The 17,628-nt window shown below is 38.0% G+C and overlaps 1 protein-coding gene across 2 annotated transcripts in view; it reads right to left on the bottom strand.

The window, feature by feature from the left end:
- The window catches only part of KLF12 (Kruppel-like factor 12), a 465,591-nt gene that overhangs the window by 304,550 nt on the left and 143,413 nt on the right, over positions 1-17,628 (bottom strand). For both annotated transcript variants that reach the window (XM_011932150.1, XM_011932151.1), the window contains exon 2: positions 11,165-11,228. In XM_011932150.1, coding sequence (XP_011787540.1) covers positions 11,165-11,197 — 33 coding nt within the window. In that variant the 5' untranslated portion in view covers positions 11,198-11,228. The remainder of the gene's footprint in view (positions 1-11,164; positions 11,229-17,628) is intronic.

The following is a 17,628-nucleotide window of genomic DNA, read 5'->3' as shown; positions in this document are numbered from 1 at the left end:
ATTACAGGCTTGAGCCACCGCGCCCGGCTTGGTCTACAGCATTACAGACAGGCAGTCAAGATCCAAAACCCAGGGAGCGGAGTGGTCTCAACCACAACAGACAGCAGTAACTGAGTCAAGTACCATACAAAAAAGCAAGAAGAGGCCATAAATAATCTTGCAGGTTCTCAGAGTTGTGCAGAGTTCATAAGCAGTGAATCCAGGCAGGTGGTATTCTAGGGCAGATAAGCCTTCCTCATGTGGAGACATCCATTCATGTGACAGCAGGGTCCTCTCCACTACAAGGCTGGGTCCCAAGAGCAGTGCTTCAGACAGAAATGGGAAAATCAAGGAAAGAACAGGAACCAACAGAGGTCTATAATCTAAGATCCTCGGGTGGGGAGGACAGCAAGGGGGTAGAGCTGCAAGTGAAACGGCAGAGAAGAGGCAAGGAGAGACTTGTTGGTGGATATCAACAATCTCAACTACATGTCTACATTTTCAGAACGGTCTTCCCTGCAGCGTGCCATCATTCTTGGGTTATAAGAGCCATTCAGGTGGGACTCGGCAGAAGTGAAGCAGCTGCTGCATGCATTTCACACTCGGAAGATGCAGCTCACACACACTGTCACCGATGTGCCCTCTCTCCTCATTGGCACAGGAAAGTGGTTGGTCCATGGGATTGCCTTCATCTGCTTATCTTATTCATGGGCCATGATGTGTCTTGCTCAGGGAAGGGTGCCAGCTTTTCCCACAGTTCTCCGACCTCTCTGAAGTTGGAGGCTTATGATCAGTGAGGGTCTGTGTGGACTGACGCGCACCCTCGCATATCCAGTGTGTCCGTCCTCTCCTGCCCTCCACTTTCATCCTTCCCAACTGCTCGCCCTGCTGACTTCAGCTCTGGCACCAAATATATAGAAGCAACAGTCATACATAATGTGCTTAACTAGTTCCTACCATCATAGGTGGTCAAGTCCTTTTAAGTCCTATATTTAGCACTTGTCCCCTCTTTCTGTTTCTCTTTTCACACCCCGATTGATACAGAATTTGGCACGAGAACTAGTTCCAGAAAAACAAAATGTTTATGGATTCTTCCAGTTTGAAGATGAACTGTAGCTGACGATGTTTTCCGGAACTGTTCACTACAGTATCTCCAGTCACATGTGCACTTCCACGACGTTTCCACTCTCCCATCAAAGGGTGGGGGATATGTCCCCTCCTTTTGAATTAATGAGCCTCTTTATAATCATTGAGATGAACAGAATATGGGGTAAATCACGTGGCATCACTTCCAAGGGTGACGTGGCTTCTGCCTAGTGTTCTCCCCACCCACCTGCTCCAGTACGCAGCTTTACTGTTAAGGAAGCCTCGGCCACATCAAGGCGTTGCAGCCAACAGACTGGCTGAGAGAGCCAGCACTGACTGGAAAACATGTCAACGAGTCTTCATGACTCCAGTCATCAGCCTTTGAACCTCGGTAGTCACCGAGTTGAGCAGAGCAAGGAGAAGGCGACTCCACCAAAGTCTTACCCAGGTAGCCACTTCAAGAGCAAAACACACACTGCTTTTGCTTTAAGCCACTAACCTGGGATGCTCCATTTTGCAGCAATAGATGATGAAATCATGGTTGTCACAATGTGCCTAGATTCCAACTCTCAGTTCAAAAGGACACTCAACTCTCAGTTAAAAAGGAACACCTACCCTTCAACTTGAGTGCACATGATTGAGAACAGGGAAAGGGACTACTCATGGCAGAAGGGTGCAAGGCCGACAACCAGTGGTTATCACAGTGTGCAACATTAGAAGGAGGCTTTAAACCAGGCTCAGGGTCCCAAACCCCAGACTCTCTGTGTAACTACTGCCCCCTTGTTACTCACAATTCTGGTTCTGACGAGTCTCTGTGTTTGCTCTCCATCTTCCAGCTTCTTATTGTCAAGTGGCCTTTCATTTTCCCCTAGATGCCAGCTATTAGTATTCTAAATTAAAGGAGTCATCCCTGAGACGTGAAGCTATTAAAACTGCAAAAGGCCCCTCTCACAGATTTTGCTCCCCTTAGACTCTGCTGTGTGAAGATGGATGAAAAGAAAAAGCTATACAGAACTTTTCCTCACTTTGATAACAAAAACAATCAAAAAAATTCCCCCTGAAAAAGTTCTTTGAAATCTAAAAGATTTCGCTACCCTGAAAGACGCAACAGCCCTAGCCTATCGGTTAATTTCAATGGCTAGCTGCTGACTAGGTATTAACTAAACTTTAAATACAGCTCCAGAGCCACACCTGCAAGGGATACAGGGCATCTTAGTAAGTGTATGGGCTGTAAGTGCATGCTATCACCTCAAGAGCTTTTAACAAGATAATCAACCATGTTTCCTGAAACTAGATTTTAATTTTATCAGAGATGCTACAAATAACAACATAGAAAAATAAAGGAAGGTTTGTTAGGCCAAAAAGTCTGATGAATTTTAAAAGTAGTTCATCTAGCTTTGAAGGCACATAAAACTATAGCATCACCATGTGAAACTGTGGTAAACAATCTACTGTTTGCAAAAAATTAGATATTTATTAGATTTTTTATAACGGGAAATTTTAATATTATCACTTGCTTCATTTAGCTGCAATAATGATTTGAATGGACTTTTTTCTTCCAGTCACAAGAAGGAAGAAAATTATATTTTGATTGACATAAATCATAATTTGTTTGACTATTAACAGAATTAGTAAAATGAGAATTCTTCCAAAACTCCCAACCACGTGTCTTTGACAATAGTAACATGTACCTGTAATCACAGTCACTTATGTTCTTGAAAACCTGTGGTTGGCAGAGTAATGGCCCCCAAAGATGTCCATGTCCTAATCCCTGAAATCTGTTAGACTACATGGCAAAGGGGAATGAAAGTCACAGATGGAATTAAAGTTGCTAATCACCTGACCTTAAAATAAGGAGATCATCCTGGATTATCTAGGATAGGCCAAAGTAATCACAACAGTCCTTAAATGTGAAGAAGAGGAGAACCAGAGAGATGGCAATGCCAGAAGGACTCAGCCCAAAGCTGGTGGAGTTGAGTGGACCAAGGAACCTGAGTAGGCTCTAGATGCCGGTAAGGAAATGGAATCAGCCCTAGGACCTCCAGAAGGGAATGTAGTCTTCCCAATACTCTGAGTTTAGCCCAGTGAGACCATTGGACTTCTGATCACCAGAACTGTAAGATAAATTTGTGTTTTTTTCCAAAACCATTAAGTTTGTGGTAATTTTTTACAGTGGCCATAGAAAACAAAGTAAAAGCCTTTAATAAAAATAAATTCACTTTCATATTAACTGTGGTGCTCTAACGGCACAAATATTTGAAGCAGCATGTTAAATATGAATAATCAATTGATTCTTAAATTGGAATATTTGAGAAAGTTACATTCCATTAGATTATAAGATACACTGAAAAACTGATTATGTGTAAGACACAAAAAATCACACTTCTTCAGTCAATAATTATTCATATTATTAAATAAAATTCTTTAGAGAAAGTAAGAAATTCTCACTTAACATCAGCTTGAGAGAAGGGAAGAAGCTGCCTTATTAAAATAGTATACAAATGTTGATATATAAAACTATATAGATATTATACTTCAATAAATGATATTAGTAATCAATTACTATGCTGCTTTAACACTATAATGTTCTCATTATATCAAAAAAAATTTTAAATGATATATGAAAAATACTCATATTTTTATGATCACTCTTGAAAATTTCTGGTAAAATATAATAATTACTTTGGTAAGGTACTCTAAATAGCTTAGCTGAAGAACCACTATAATCAAGTGGCCAGACAATGAAAATGTGTAAACAGGGAAGAGAAAAAGAAGAAGGGAGGGAGGGGAGGAAGTGGAAGTGGCAAAGGGGAGAGGGACAGGCAGAGAGAAAGTCGGGGGAGAGAAAGTGAGGGGAAGAGAGGGGAGAGAGGAAGTGGGAGAGGGGAGAGAAAGTAGGGGGGTAGAGGAAGTGGGAGGAAAGAGGAAGTGGGGGAAGGACAGGAAGTGGGGGAAGGAGAAGAACTGCAGGGAGAGGGAGGGTAGAGAGGGGAAGAGTGAGAGAAGGAAAGAGAGGAAGGGAGAAAAAGATAAATGAACCTCAAAAGATTCTGGCTGAAATGTAAATCTTTGACTTGTGTTTGTTATTTCCAATACTGTCTAAAGAAAGATGTCATTTCCAGAGTCTCCCCTCTGCTTCCACGGCACGTCAGTGCCCCTTAGGAGAAGGGCTCCTGTCTTCCTTTGTTCTGCCACTTCCAGTAGACCTCCTGGAATCATTGATTATCACACATTTATCTTTAACTCTTAGAAGAAATTTTTCAGGGCACTTTTGTGCCCAAAGAAAAGAAATATACTTTTGCATTTGCTAAGAATTTTTTTCTAAACTAACTTTTCTTGGTTGCTCCCATTTCTTCCAGTCAATGTCATACTGGCAACTCAAGGTCTAGCTCAAATGTCACTTTATATGTGAAGCCTTCCAGAACCCACATCCCAATTCCCTGGCTCTAATAAATATATTATGGCACCAATCACATACAATTGTAGAAACTTATCTGCCTGTCTCTGAGATGATGAAGTCTTCAAGGCAGAGTCTAATTTGTCTTTCTAGCCCAGGGTCTAACAAATAATAAATGCTAAATATATGTCTGAATTGTAGTGTTTGCAACACTACAGAACAGAAGTTGCCAACATTCTGTAAGTGAACCAATAACATATACCCCAACTACCACAGCATATCCAATGTTATTTCTTCCAAGAGAACTGGCGATGATTCTGTTCTTTATCAACATAGAGTAGAACAATTTGGAAATCCCCAATCAGACCCCAACACCAGAGGCTGCCCTATAAGAAGAACACCTGGTACCCATCCCAGCATGCTCTTCAGTCAAAGGAAATAAAATATACAAACGCTGGCCTAGTAGCCAATTTTCCTAAAGCTAAACTGACTATGCTCTAAACACAACTAACACAGCTTAAAATGATAAAAACTGCTATTTTGATGAGCACTAGTAACTACCAGGCAATATGCAAATGCTTTAGAATTTTTTTCTCATTTAACCTTCACACCAATTTTATGGAGTAGGAACTATTACTGTCATTGCCGTATCACAGACGTGGCAACTGAAATATAGAAGCAAAGTTGAACACTGGCAGAACCAGGATGGAAACCAGGCAATCTGAATACAAAGTCATTTTTTTAAACACCACAGCAAGTTTGATATTCTCCATGTGCCCCTTAAATCTATTTAAAAGGTTACTTATTCAAAATGGCAATGTAAAGGCATTGTTACAGCCTTCTTTTAAAACCCACTGAAAATGGGTAAAGCAAATTAAAAAAATGAAAAAATAAAAAACCCTCCACCTTTAGTGAAAGTAAAAAGTCACAAACTCAAATTCCCAACCAAAGCACATCTGTCAAATACTGTGAAATGTGAGAGGCAACTGGGAGCTGATACACAGTTCCTCAAACCTCAAACAAAACACGGGATTTCCTAAAAGTAAAAATCACAGTTACACAAGACCTATTCAATGACCCTTTGATTAAAATAGACATCAGACATAATCAAGTGAATACAGATCAATTTCTCAGAAAGCAGAGAAAGTGTTGTTAAAAGAACTAACACACAGGCACAGCCTTTTGTGGAACTTAGCTCCCTCATGGAGGGGTTCTACCTGACATGGCAGAAGGAAGGAAGACAGGAGCCCTTTACTTAAGGGGCACTGCTGTCCAAAGGAAGCAGAGCAAAGACTCTGGAAATGACATCCTTATTTACATGGTATTGGAAACAACAAAATCAAGTCAAAGATACGCACTCAGTAGCTCATATCCAAATCACTGGTGCCCCTGCTCATACTGTGCTCTGGCAAACACTAGCCCCGTATAAAGATAGGAGATATTCAGGGAGAGCCCATGAGAACCGCAGGTAAAAGCAACAAATACCAAAAGCCAGAGAGAAATGTAAGCAAGAGGCCAATGAAGAACAATCACAGTAGAAATAACCCAAGCAAACAGATGAAGAAATTAGACAAATATCTCTTCATAGACTCAAAAAAATTAAAATAATTACAGATAAATGTTTCTTTAAAAAAAATGTTCAAGGCGGAGGTACAAGTGTAAGTTCAGGATGTACAAGGGTTCACGTGGTACAATAACAGATAACTAAAAGAAATGAAAATAAGTCAACACAGCTATAAAATATAGCTACTTTGGGAACAAAAAAGTAAAGAATTTAACTGAAAACACAGTTTTTTAAAAAGTTCAACTTGAAAGCACACTGAGTGAAATTAAAAAGTTAAAGATGAAGGCCACAGATATGGAAAATCAAGGAGAAACATCACACATATTTTCAAAGTTACTAAAGAACAAAATAGTGTATTTTAAACATAATTTTAAAACCTCTTGTCATAAAAACAGACTCTACTTCTCAGATATTAAGAGCAAGATCCAAGAGAAAATGAAACAGAATGACAAAAAGTAAGACAATCGATGAAATTCCTGAACTTTCAGGTTTAAAATAATTGTTCATTAGCATCCTGGACAAAAAAAAAAAAAACAAGAACAAGTGAAAGGATCAGTTTGCTTCAACCTTCGCAGTGACACCAAACGCCAGATGACAGGGAAGCCATGTATTCATATTTCTGAGGGAAGTAATAATACTTCACAGCTTTGATCATTACAATTAAGAATCATAAATGTGAATAAGCTTAATTTTAAAAGTATAGTAAAACAAAACGAGGAAAAAGGGAATCAGGAAGAAACTTCATTAATTTTCCCATCTTTTTAACACAAAGTCAAAAGATTCTGTTTAAAGTTAAATTCAGTCACTTCAAAAAACAGAATTCAAAGTTTGGGTTTTTTCTATTAACTGTTAATAACATCATTTTGGTAAAAGGATATTAATATGAAATTAATCAATTCCTTAAGCTTAAATTCAATTCCTATTTTTTTCATTCCATTGGAAGCAAACTACTCTTTGTAAGAGATGCAAAGTATAAATATGATCTTATTTTTTTTAAAAAAGTTTCTAATTATTTGTATGTATGTATACAGAGAAGCTATAAATAATGTTCACCAAATATTAACAGAAGATATGAGGCAGGGAGATGATGCGGCTTTGCATGCTTTAATGGTTTTAAAATGAATAACGCGTCATCTTTTCAAATAATGAAGCTATTTCCCTCCTTCAATAATTCCATAATCTTTCCCAAATCTATGTATATTATTTTGTTCCCATTTCCCAGATAAATGAGATTCCCAAAATTGAAGTGACTTGACAGAAAAAGGAGTGACCCAATTCAAGACGATATTTTAATAAATACTATGATACACCTACTGGTTGGTATCATTATCAAGTCTACTGATGTGGCTCAATAAAAAAAAAAAAATTTTAGTACGATTATATATGCCTGGAAATAGGATGAATGCAACATGAACTAAGAAATTCTAAGGCGTACTCAACATAACACTAATGTAGTCAACAAAGTCTTACGGATAATAGCCATGCACAAAGTGCATCTTAGAATTAATGACCATTGAGGGCACTTCGATTTCTGAAAATGTCTGACTTTGTGATGTGAAATCATATTATGTCATGAATCTCTCTTACGCCAAAAATCAAGTAATATCAATACCATGCACACTTTCAGAACTTGACAGCTTTAAATCTTTTTCACAAATATGTCCTTTTTTCACACCCATAGCAACTCTTGAAATGGGCAGGACAGGTGTTATTAGTTCCTCTTTGCAGATGAGAAAGTTAGAATTCACAAAGTAGAGGGCACTGGGGTCCCAGATCAAACAGACAAATAATTGCAGAGCTAAGGCCTGCCTCTTTTTGATTCCACTTTTATTGTCCAGGCAACTACCCTACATACACTTACAGCAGCCAATGCTAATAATCCATTTCATTTACATTAATTGCAGCTTTTGGAGCAGTTGTGGCTACTTAGTTCAAAATGGAAGAAAAGCTGGATTGCTGCTATTACAATCCCTCTATCCTGCGCAAAGAAAGAGCCTTGGAACTTGGAAAAGAAATGTAAAGCAACCACAAGCTATACAACCATCACTATGAAATAAACCCTTTTTGTGTGGCATGAAATCGCTCATAGAGAGGCTTGCTCTTGTTCTCTTGGTTTCCAAATGCATAAAGTAAAAGTCACCCCACTGCTAATGCTGGGTGGTTAGGCAGCTGTTCATCAGAGGTAGTCACAAAGCAAAGTTTTAATGTGAACTCTGATAAGCTGGACTAATGTATATGTGGGGTGGGTATGTTCTGAACACCTGCTCTAAGCCAGCTGCTGAGAAGCACTGGGTAAACATACTGAAATGGCTGGGGCGAAGAAAAACGAAGCAAAGCAAGGAGCCAGGTCCACAACAAGCCACCATATTCACAGAGAGGATAACTGCTGAAATACGCTGAAGCATGTATCCACCAGACTTTATGCTGGTGTTTGTGAGCAGGAAATAATGGACAACGGGAATCTTTTTAGAATTTGTTTGTTGTTTTCTAAAGGCAGATGGCAAAGGGACAAATCCAAGTGCAGTGAAGCTGAGTAAAGGAAGTAACTTAAGAATGAAGTAAAGAAAAACTCAATGCAAAAGTTGTGTTTTTTGTTTTGTTTTGTTTTTGTTTGTTTGTTTTTAAGGAAAGGGCAGATGAAGACTGCTCCTGAAAGTAAAACTCTCAGTATGGACACAACAGAAATTTTATAAATCCCAAATAGGCTATTTAAATTTTAGAACCTAAGCAAAAAGGCACAGCATGATATTCCGTGGCTCTTGGCAGGATTTTGTCACCACTGGCAAACTGGAAACACACAAAACAGTTGTAAAAGCCATATTCAAATCCCTTTTCAATTATGTATACCATGGCAATGTAGCTTCCACTGCTGACATTTTAAAAACTTCATCTTAATACTGACTTTGTCAATGTATTTGAAATATAAAAAAGATAAATTTTCAAACTCTGCAATCTTCTCCATGAATCAGACATTGCTAAAACTAACAGCATCTGATTCAAGTAGACTTAAAAACAAGCATTAATGTATTCTCTGTTCAAAGGCATCTAGAATGGATAAAATGTATGAAAAATCATTTTTAAACACGCAGCAGTGAGGCTGGGTACAGTGGCTCATGCCTGTAATCCCAACACATTGGGAGGCCAAGGTGGGAGGATCACTTGAGGTCAGGAGTTCAAGACCAGCCTGGCCAACATGGAGAAACCCCGTCTCTACTAAAAATACAAAAAATTAGCTAGGCATCATGGCACACACCTGTAATCCCAGCTACCTGGGAAGCTGAGGCAGGAGAATCATTTGAACTCAGAAGGCGGAGGTTGCAGTGAGCCAAGATCGTGCCACTCTACTCCAACCTGGGTGATAGAGCGAGACTCCATCTCAATAGGACAAACACATTAAATTAAATACTCACTGCTCCTTTCTCCTTAAAGACTTCTGAACTCATCAATTATGAGCTATAAGGCACAATTGTTCAGAATAAATCACATATATTACAGTCAATCATAATATTTTCAGGGTATCAGGGTAACTAGTAACACAATGATTCTTTTTGCCATCATCTTCAATTGTCATAACAAAAAATAGTTACAGCATGACGACACTGCCAAAATTTATAAACTTATAAAGCTAACATTGATCTTTTCAAATATAAAAATTTAATGACAACTAAACCAAAACATAAATACTATCTCAACATCATTTCTAAAGGAAAGGGATAAATACATTTTGCATGATAAGTAAAGAACTTATCATGTTTATATAGAGAAGAGAAAAGAAAATTTAAATTTACTACCTTCGCCACTCTAGTCTTAAGGAATACATAAAATTTTTAACTTTACTGTATAAATGGAATTATCAATGGTGGGCTGGAGCTAGCTCATCCCTGGCTCATGAGAGCCAATTGTTGAATTTTAAGGAATCTTGCAAGTCAGGTGGTAAAGCCTCGAAAGCAGCTATAGTAGGAATAATTACACCACAGGATTTCATAAACACTACAATCAGGCCTCTCCTCTCCCCTCCTCCTCCCAGAGAACCATTTTACTAACACACCACTGATCCACATGCAAATACGTCCACAGTACAGTTAATCCTCACAAAGTGAATGCACCCACACAGGCAACACTGAGGTCGTGAAAAAGAACATTACTGATACCTGCAGAAGTCTCCCTTGAACCATATCTGAATCAGTATCCCTCCACAGGTCTAAACGCTTTACAAATACTAGAAAGGAGCAAATTTAGCAATGAGGATGGAAGAAGGCAATTTTAAGCGATAGATACAACCTTGAAAATCACTTGTTATGAAGCTATGAAGGTAGGCTGGCAGAAAAACACATGGCAAGTTATGCATCGATTTGGAAGCAGCAAGAGTAATATGGGAAGGAAAACATGAAATTGTATTGCTGAGCAGCTACATGAGGATTTATGAGGCACATGCCTCTGTATGAGACCCGCTCAGTGTAAAACCGTATTTATGAAATAGAGATGGTTTAACATATTGTAATTCTCTTAGTGTCACCTATGATTTTTACATTGTAATCAGTAGGAACTACAAGAAAATATCAAACAACTACCACAAATAAGGTAATGCCCATCATTTGAGGACTGTTGAAATTCACACCCCACCCCCGCACCTGACACTTCAATTCATACTGTATTTGTAAGAAACCAAATATTAAAGTTTTCCTTGATGATCCTACTTCTATGAGGAAAGCAGAGACTTCAGGGGCAGAGGACTGCATTTGACAGCAATCATGTACCATATGGCACTGGTATTAGAATTACGTTTGTAGAAAAGTGATGTATATTAAACAAAATCTGGCTTCTTTTTTTGTACCAGTGATCAGTTGCATCAAGCAGTTTTCCATTTTTTAATATTCATCTGAAAGTTGATTCTTAAAATACCAGCTTAAGTTCTGGAAAAGAATTAGAGCTAGACTTGCAGGAAAAAAATGAGGAGTCGCTTCCATATAATTTTTTAAGGGGCTAAAAAGAAAAATTACATTTTACAGATAGATATGCACATGTACTGACCTGTCTTGTATTCACACAAGAAAGTACTCTAAGGAGAATAAACTGTCCAAAAGTAATGCTCAAAGTAGCAATATTTTCAATGCAATTTTAACATTTGACTAACCAACCTTTATTGTTTTTCTCTTCATATGGATATTCATTCATCCATTTGTTCTTAGAGTCACATTGATCCTGCAAGAAAAACACAAAGACAAATGATGAAAGAAAGTTCTACAAGTTGATGGTATTCCCCCTTTGGGGAAAAAAAAATACAACACAGCTCCTTAAGTTCGTGATCATAGAGCTGAGGCATATCTTTTCTTCAGCTATGTGTTGTCGGCTTGCTCTTCAGCCATGAAAGGGTAAAATGCAGTAGAGGAAAAAACACCAGCTATGACACTAGGACAAGATCCTAGGCACTAAATAGTGAAGACTTAGGCAAAAACAAGGGAAGAAGGGAGGAGGAGAATAAAAAGAAGGGGATGCAAGAGACAACTGAGGAGAAAATGGCAAAAAAAAAAAAAAGGAAAGGTTTGTAAGTAAATTTCCTCTATAAAAGAGAAGCCCCAAATACTCAAACTGTAACACTTGGCTTCATTATTCTTAGCAGCTAAGAGAATTTAAAGTAATGCCATTTTATTGGGGAAATGATAATTTCTTTACAGTTGATACAAATGTGCAGAATAATGAATAGAAATAAATTTAGTGGCTCCATGTCAGCCAATACCCAAGTAACTTTAAAAAAAGACCTACATTAATATATGTCCCTTCTTTTAAAAATTAAATATAAATTAAATATTCATGTGTTTTCTAAAAGGTTCAAAATCTCCAGGACCATTAGGATCTCACCAAATCATTAAACAGTATTGGGTTGGGGAGTTCTGATTATAATAGACCATTTGCCCTATTTGGATATATCTTACAAGTTTTCCTATTCATTCTCTCTCAGCATTATGTTACTTGCTTCAGAATTTCCATTTCATGAGGCAAATTTTCTCTGGCATTCGGTTGAGCCAGCTTATTAGGCACAGTTGACTTTATTTTTCATTTGGAATTACACTCAAGAGGGGACACACCCTGGAGTTCTCAGCAGCGCCCATTCTGTGCCAATGTCTATGGGCTGTAGCACTGGGCCTGGTTTCCTGTGTATGTTTCCATACATTTGAAAAGAACCCACTCACTCATAAAGGCCTTAAATGAAATGCAGCAGAGTTCACAAGCTCCATGGGCTTGACCGGTGAAGGAAACTGGTCTTTAATTTTATTCCAGCTTTAAATATATATGTCTCTCTTGCTATAACAATGTCTCAAAACACATCCCCTAATATGCACTACAGCTTTTACCAGGCATGCTACTAAAAAGGCAATCCAATATTTTAATATTATAGTGGCAGACTCAAAACATTCTCTTGAAATTCAGAGTATAATTCCTCTATTTAACATGATTAAACCATAACATGGTCTCCTTTGAAATACTTAAAAAGTCACCTAAGACACAGTGTTCTCAAAGATGTTTTATCCTTTCTAGTCTTCAAAATATATCTAATCCAATCAGTTCCAACTTCTTAGCAGAATGTTCAAGGTATGTCAAAACCTGGCTCATTATTTTTCACATGGTAGCTCTGTAATTTTTTTCCTTTAATGTGCCATAGGCATTTTCTCATATTAAACTTACTAACGCTTAATCCAAAAATTTGTAATACTCCACTGAAAGAATATATCATTATTTACTTAACTTTTGCCTTATCATTTGTGACTATTATTACGAATCACACATAAACACCCTTGCATGTAAATCTAGTGTGCACCAGCATCTCTGCTGGTCTGAATGATGCCTTTAAGCAACTAAAAAGGATGCCTCCTCTGGACAGACACAAAGAGCCTCCAATCTGGAAGAGGGCAGGGCCTGGCAAGCAGAGTCCACTGCAAACTACAACCACCACTCACCCACGTAACCTCATCCTGCACTACTGCACTTAGCTGTACCGATTTGCATTCCCACTAGGAGACGATACAAGGATGAAACTGATCAGAGGCAAATTTTATAACCAAGGTAAAAGGTAATGTCAAGGTTCTCACAAAACCCTGACTTAGTCCCAAATCTTACTGCACGGCTCTTTGTGGTTTGTCATACCAACTACGTTTGCAATCTTCTACAATTTAAATTTGTATTTCTATAGGTGTTAAAGCAGGGGAGGGCCTGATACAAAACTAGTTTTTGCTTTCCATCCAATTCAGGCTCCCAAGAGAGTGTTCAAGATTCATCTCTTGCCTTTCAGCCCCTCACACTTTAAGTAGCACAAATGAAGGAAAGCGATGAGGACACAGATTAGAGTTGAGAAGACCTGTCTGTCCCTAGTCTCAATTCTATCATCTTCTGGCTGTGTGAACTTAAGCAACTCATTCAACCTCTTTGATGCCCAGTTTTCTTCTCCAAGAAGCAAGGATAATAATAATAATACCTGCTTTATCTATCTTGCCTACTCTAATTGCAGTAATGTTTATACAGCAATCTGTAAAATGTTAAATGTCATACGTATAAGAATTACCACTTTTTAATCAACAGCTTAGATATTGAATAGGAAATAAAAAAGATTTCTCTAAATGGAGACCACATGATAGAACAGATCCATCTCTAATTTTATTCATGCTAAGGGGCCTTTACTTTTTCCCCCCAAATTCCTATCAAAAGCAAGCCATGATATAAAATAGTAAAATGGCACATTTCCAGTAACAGTTAATAGCTCATCAATTTCCAAATTAAATTTACTTAGCTCTGCCAAATAGGGTTCTGAAATTATCCAGTAAATCTTCCCAAAGCACAGAAGTTTTAAAGGCCAGTGGCCTCATCAAAATGCTCATGATGCGTGGTTTTGGTCCTCGTTTTCCTGGCTTCAAAAATGTTTCTCAATTGTCATTAGGTGAAGAAAAGCAAAGGACTGGTCGCTTATTTCAATATGAAAAACATGAAAAATGGCAAGGCATAAAATATTACACTTTTGAAAGTATTTTCGGATTACTTTTTAACCAAAATACTGCTGCCTGGAACCATGGGTAAATACTCATCGTTTTAGAGGAGAGACTGGAGAAATTCCACTTACACCTGCTTCTCTTTATTAGCTGAAAGCCATAGAGAATGATTTTTAAATTCTTTCCTTTCTCTTTTTCTGTCTTGAAATTTCCACATTTGATCACTCAAGTTCCTTTATAATTCAAAGACAGTACACCCTGGACAACAGAAGTGACCCTGGCCATAAGGAAAGTGAATGCTATCTACTTTAACAAATAAGCAGTTACTCTGTCATAATTACCTCAGAGTACAGGCTTTATATTATACTACAGTAGCAGACGGCTTGCTCTTCATCACATCTTAAATGATCTATTATGTTCTCAGTCTTTAAAGGTTAGTGTTTAATACATTTTAAGTGTATTAAAATGGACCCATAAGTATACTTATTGCTAGATCCTCTGAGAATCCCTTTATGTATCTTTAAATAGAGACAGAGAAACACACTAGACATCTAACTAGCCAGGGATTCCACTCTCTGCCCAAAGGTAATTTAGTTGCTCTGTTTCGAGTAAATTGAAAGGTGGTGCTGATACAGTAATCTTATTTGGAATTCTGTCTTCTAGATTCAGGTTTACAAATCACTGCTTCATTAGTTATGATCTTGTGTTTTCCAGCACCGATTTAAAAAATCAACTAATAAAGGTTTATATACATATTCAATTCAGTTACCATAATTTTTAAAGCCAACTAGGGAACTTGACAGGCAGGCTTTGTGCATGTCAGTCTGTGATGTTATGTAACAGGTCCAAGTTTGCCTGGCTCTGCGCATCAAGGTTTCTACCACGTAAGTTGCTTTTTTTCTACTTAAAGTTATTTCTGTTTCATCTGTCACAGTGAGTTATCTTGGGAACTAAAAATATTTGAAGGTTAATCTAAATATTTCTGGAGATAAATGCAAATCTAAGTGCTACGTTTTCATAGCTATTTTGACTAAAAATGAAAAGTAGCTAAAGACACAAAGAAGAATGCTTGTTGCTAGGTGACAAGTGACACCTACTATATCTCTTCTGAACTTGTACAGCATGACACATCTTACTACCAAGAAGAGGTACGTGGATTTCCACTGGACACACGTAATTCTCCACAGAGAAGCAACCTAGAGTTTTTAAATACAGGCCACAGTTAGCAAATCATGGCTATAGGAAAAGAGATGCCTCTCACAATAGGAGAGAATAGTACTTTACTTTCCACTTCAGGTACACATTTTCTAAGCAGAGTCGACACAGGAAACACATTTAACTTTCACAATTCAGGATTAACCATTAAAAAGTGTTAACAGACACCACTTCAATTAGGGTAGGTGGAGTCCATAAAGAAAGCATTATTCTCCTATAAGTAATCCAGTGCTCACTAAATTTAGTAACACAAGGTCATCATAGTAAAGATCTCGTAAGTTAAAAAAAAGAAAGCACAAAAAAACTTCTAAGTAAGATTTCCTGGACATATTTTATAATTATACACCTACTTTCTAGCATATATCCCTTCCTCCAGACAAAAACTCAGGCACGGGCCGGTCGCGGTGGCTCACGCCTGTAATCCCAGCACTTTGGCAGGCCCAGGAGAGCAGATCACGAGGTCAGGAGATCAGATCGAGACCATCCTGGCTAACGGGGTGAAACCCCGTCTCTATTGAAAATACAAAAAAAATTAGCCGGGCGTGGTGGCGGGTGCCTGTAGTCCCAGCTACTCGGGAGGCTGAGGCAGGACAATAGCGTAAACCCGGGAGGCGGAGCTTGCAGTGAGCCGAGATCGCGCTACTCTGCACTCCAGCCTGGGCGGCAGAGGGAGACTTCGTCTCAAAAAAAAAAAAAAACAGGCACAAAGTTCCACCCTCTCCCCTTTGACTCAACAGGCAATCCAGGTGACAATACAGAAGTTTCAGGAACTCCATCATATCCAGCATGACAGGATCTCCCATCAACGAATGGCATATTCCACTCCATGTGAGAAAGGCTGTGATGCCATCATGGAAAAGATCTTGCTTTAAAAGCCAGAAAAAAGGAACATCAGCCTTAACACTTGGGGGTAATGTGACCTGGGGTAAATTGTTGCCATTCTACATGCTCCTTTTGCCCCTTGTTAAACTGGTATCATAAGCCTGCCCCACCGCACTTTTTTTTTTAAGCTAAGAATATTAAAAAAGAGAATGTGTATACCAGAATGTCTGGTATATAATGGATATTCAAGAAAAGTCACTCCTATTTCTACCCCCTACATTTATAATCAAGTGCCCAAAACTCCTTTTCCACTTCAACTTTCCTGACAACTAGGAAAAGCTATGTCCTACACCTGATACAAAGTTATACTTCCTCAATATTACCTTCAACCATACTTGCATGTTTCTTATAGGAAGGTCCTGGGATCCACAGAAAATGGAATCTCCTCTCTAGGATCTCAGAGTATAGTGTTCATAATTCCTCCATTAAGAAAATTCAAAGATGCAATAGGCAATGGAAATAGGAGAAAGGGACTTCAGAGGTCAGTAAGAACCCATATTCAATAAAGATCCCCTTGGAATTCTGTTCGTTGCATAAGTTGACTTATAATACTTCATTTATAAAACTGTCCCCCATTTCCAGTTTTATGTTTCCCTGAAATTATGCTTCCACCCAAGGATTCTTCACCACTTAAAATAGCAGATACTACTACAGAAAGTAAAATTTAAGAATTAAAGTCCCACTTGGAGTAAGGTATGCCCCAAAGCTTGAGCAGTCACTTAAGAACAGAGCTCACTGAATAAACAACCCATTTTCAGAAGGAGAAGGTAAAGCAAAAGCACACGGACATGGAAATTACTCTTTTAATCTGTTTTCAGCTTCCATTTCATTACACCTCATCATTCTGTGCACCCAGAGAACAAATAAGTCTTTAAAAGAAAGTAACCATAGCAAATGAATTAAGCATTTCTTTTACATATATTGTTCTCAGTATAATGGTTTGAAAAGTAATTTATGCTATGCTCAGATTCAAGTGTAACTGCCATTTTATCAGGACTGCATAGTCAAAAATCTGATTTGTACTGCAAGGACTGACAAGATGATTAAATTTTGTCTTTGTATGTCTAATTTATGTGATTTAAATTGTAACAAAATAAAAACATGTGCCATTTGGACGTGCACGTAAGTACCATAAGTACTACCACATGTAGTGCTGCATTCTGCCAAAAGTAACTTGGCCACACATACATTTGCACTGCCAGATAAAGAACACTCACATCTTTCTCTTAATCCCATCTATCAGGAGGCATTTTTAACCATCATGCTGAAGATGTTAAAATCTTTGGGGTTTTGAGAGGCTGGTAGAAGAAGGGAAGAAGAATAGGGTGCCCATTTACCCAGTAATCTCCAACACTACTTGTAAAATGTAGCTGTGTGATGTATACATAGAATGCCAAATGAAAAATTTTGAAAGCAACTGAAAATAAAATCAAACACATATTTGGTACCAATTACAAATGCATAGTTCACACAGCCTAAGAATTTATCTACTACTTCACTTCAATGGGTGTTGTTGGAACATAGCT

This window comes from Colobus angolensis, unplaced genomic scaffold (genome assembly GCF_000951035.1).
Source record: "Colobus angolensis palliatus isolate OR3802 unplaced genomic scaffold, Cang.pa_1.0 Scaffold94, whole genome shotgun sequence".
NCBI lineage: Eukaryota > Metazoa > Chordata > Mammalia > Primates > Cercopithecidae > Colobus > Colobus angolensis.
The sequence above is the reverse complement of the archived record's forward strand: the minus strand, read 5'-3'. Positions and strand labels throughout refer to the sequence as shown.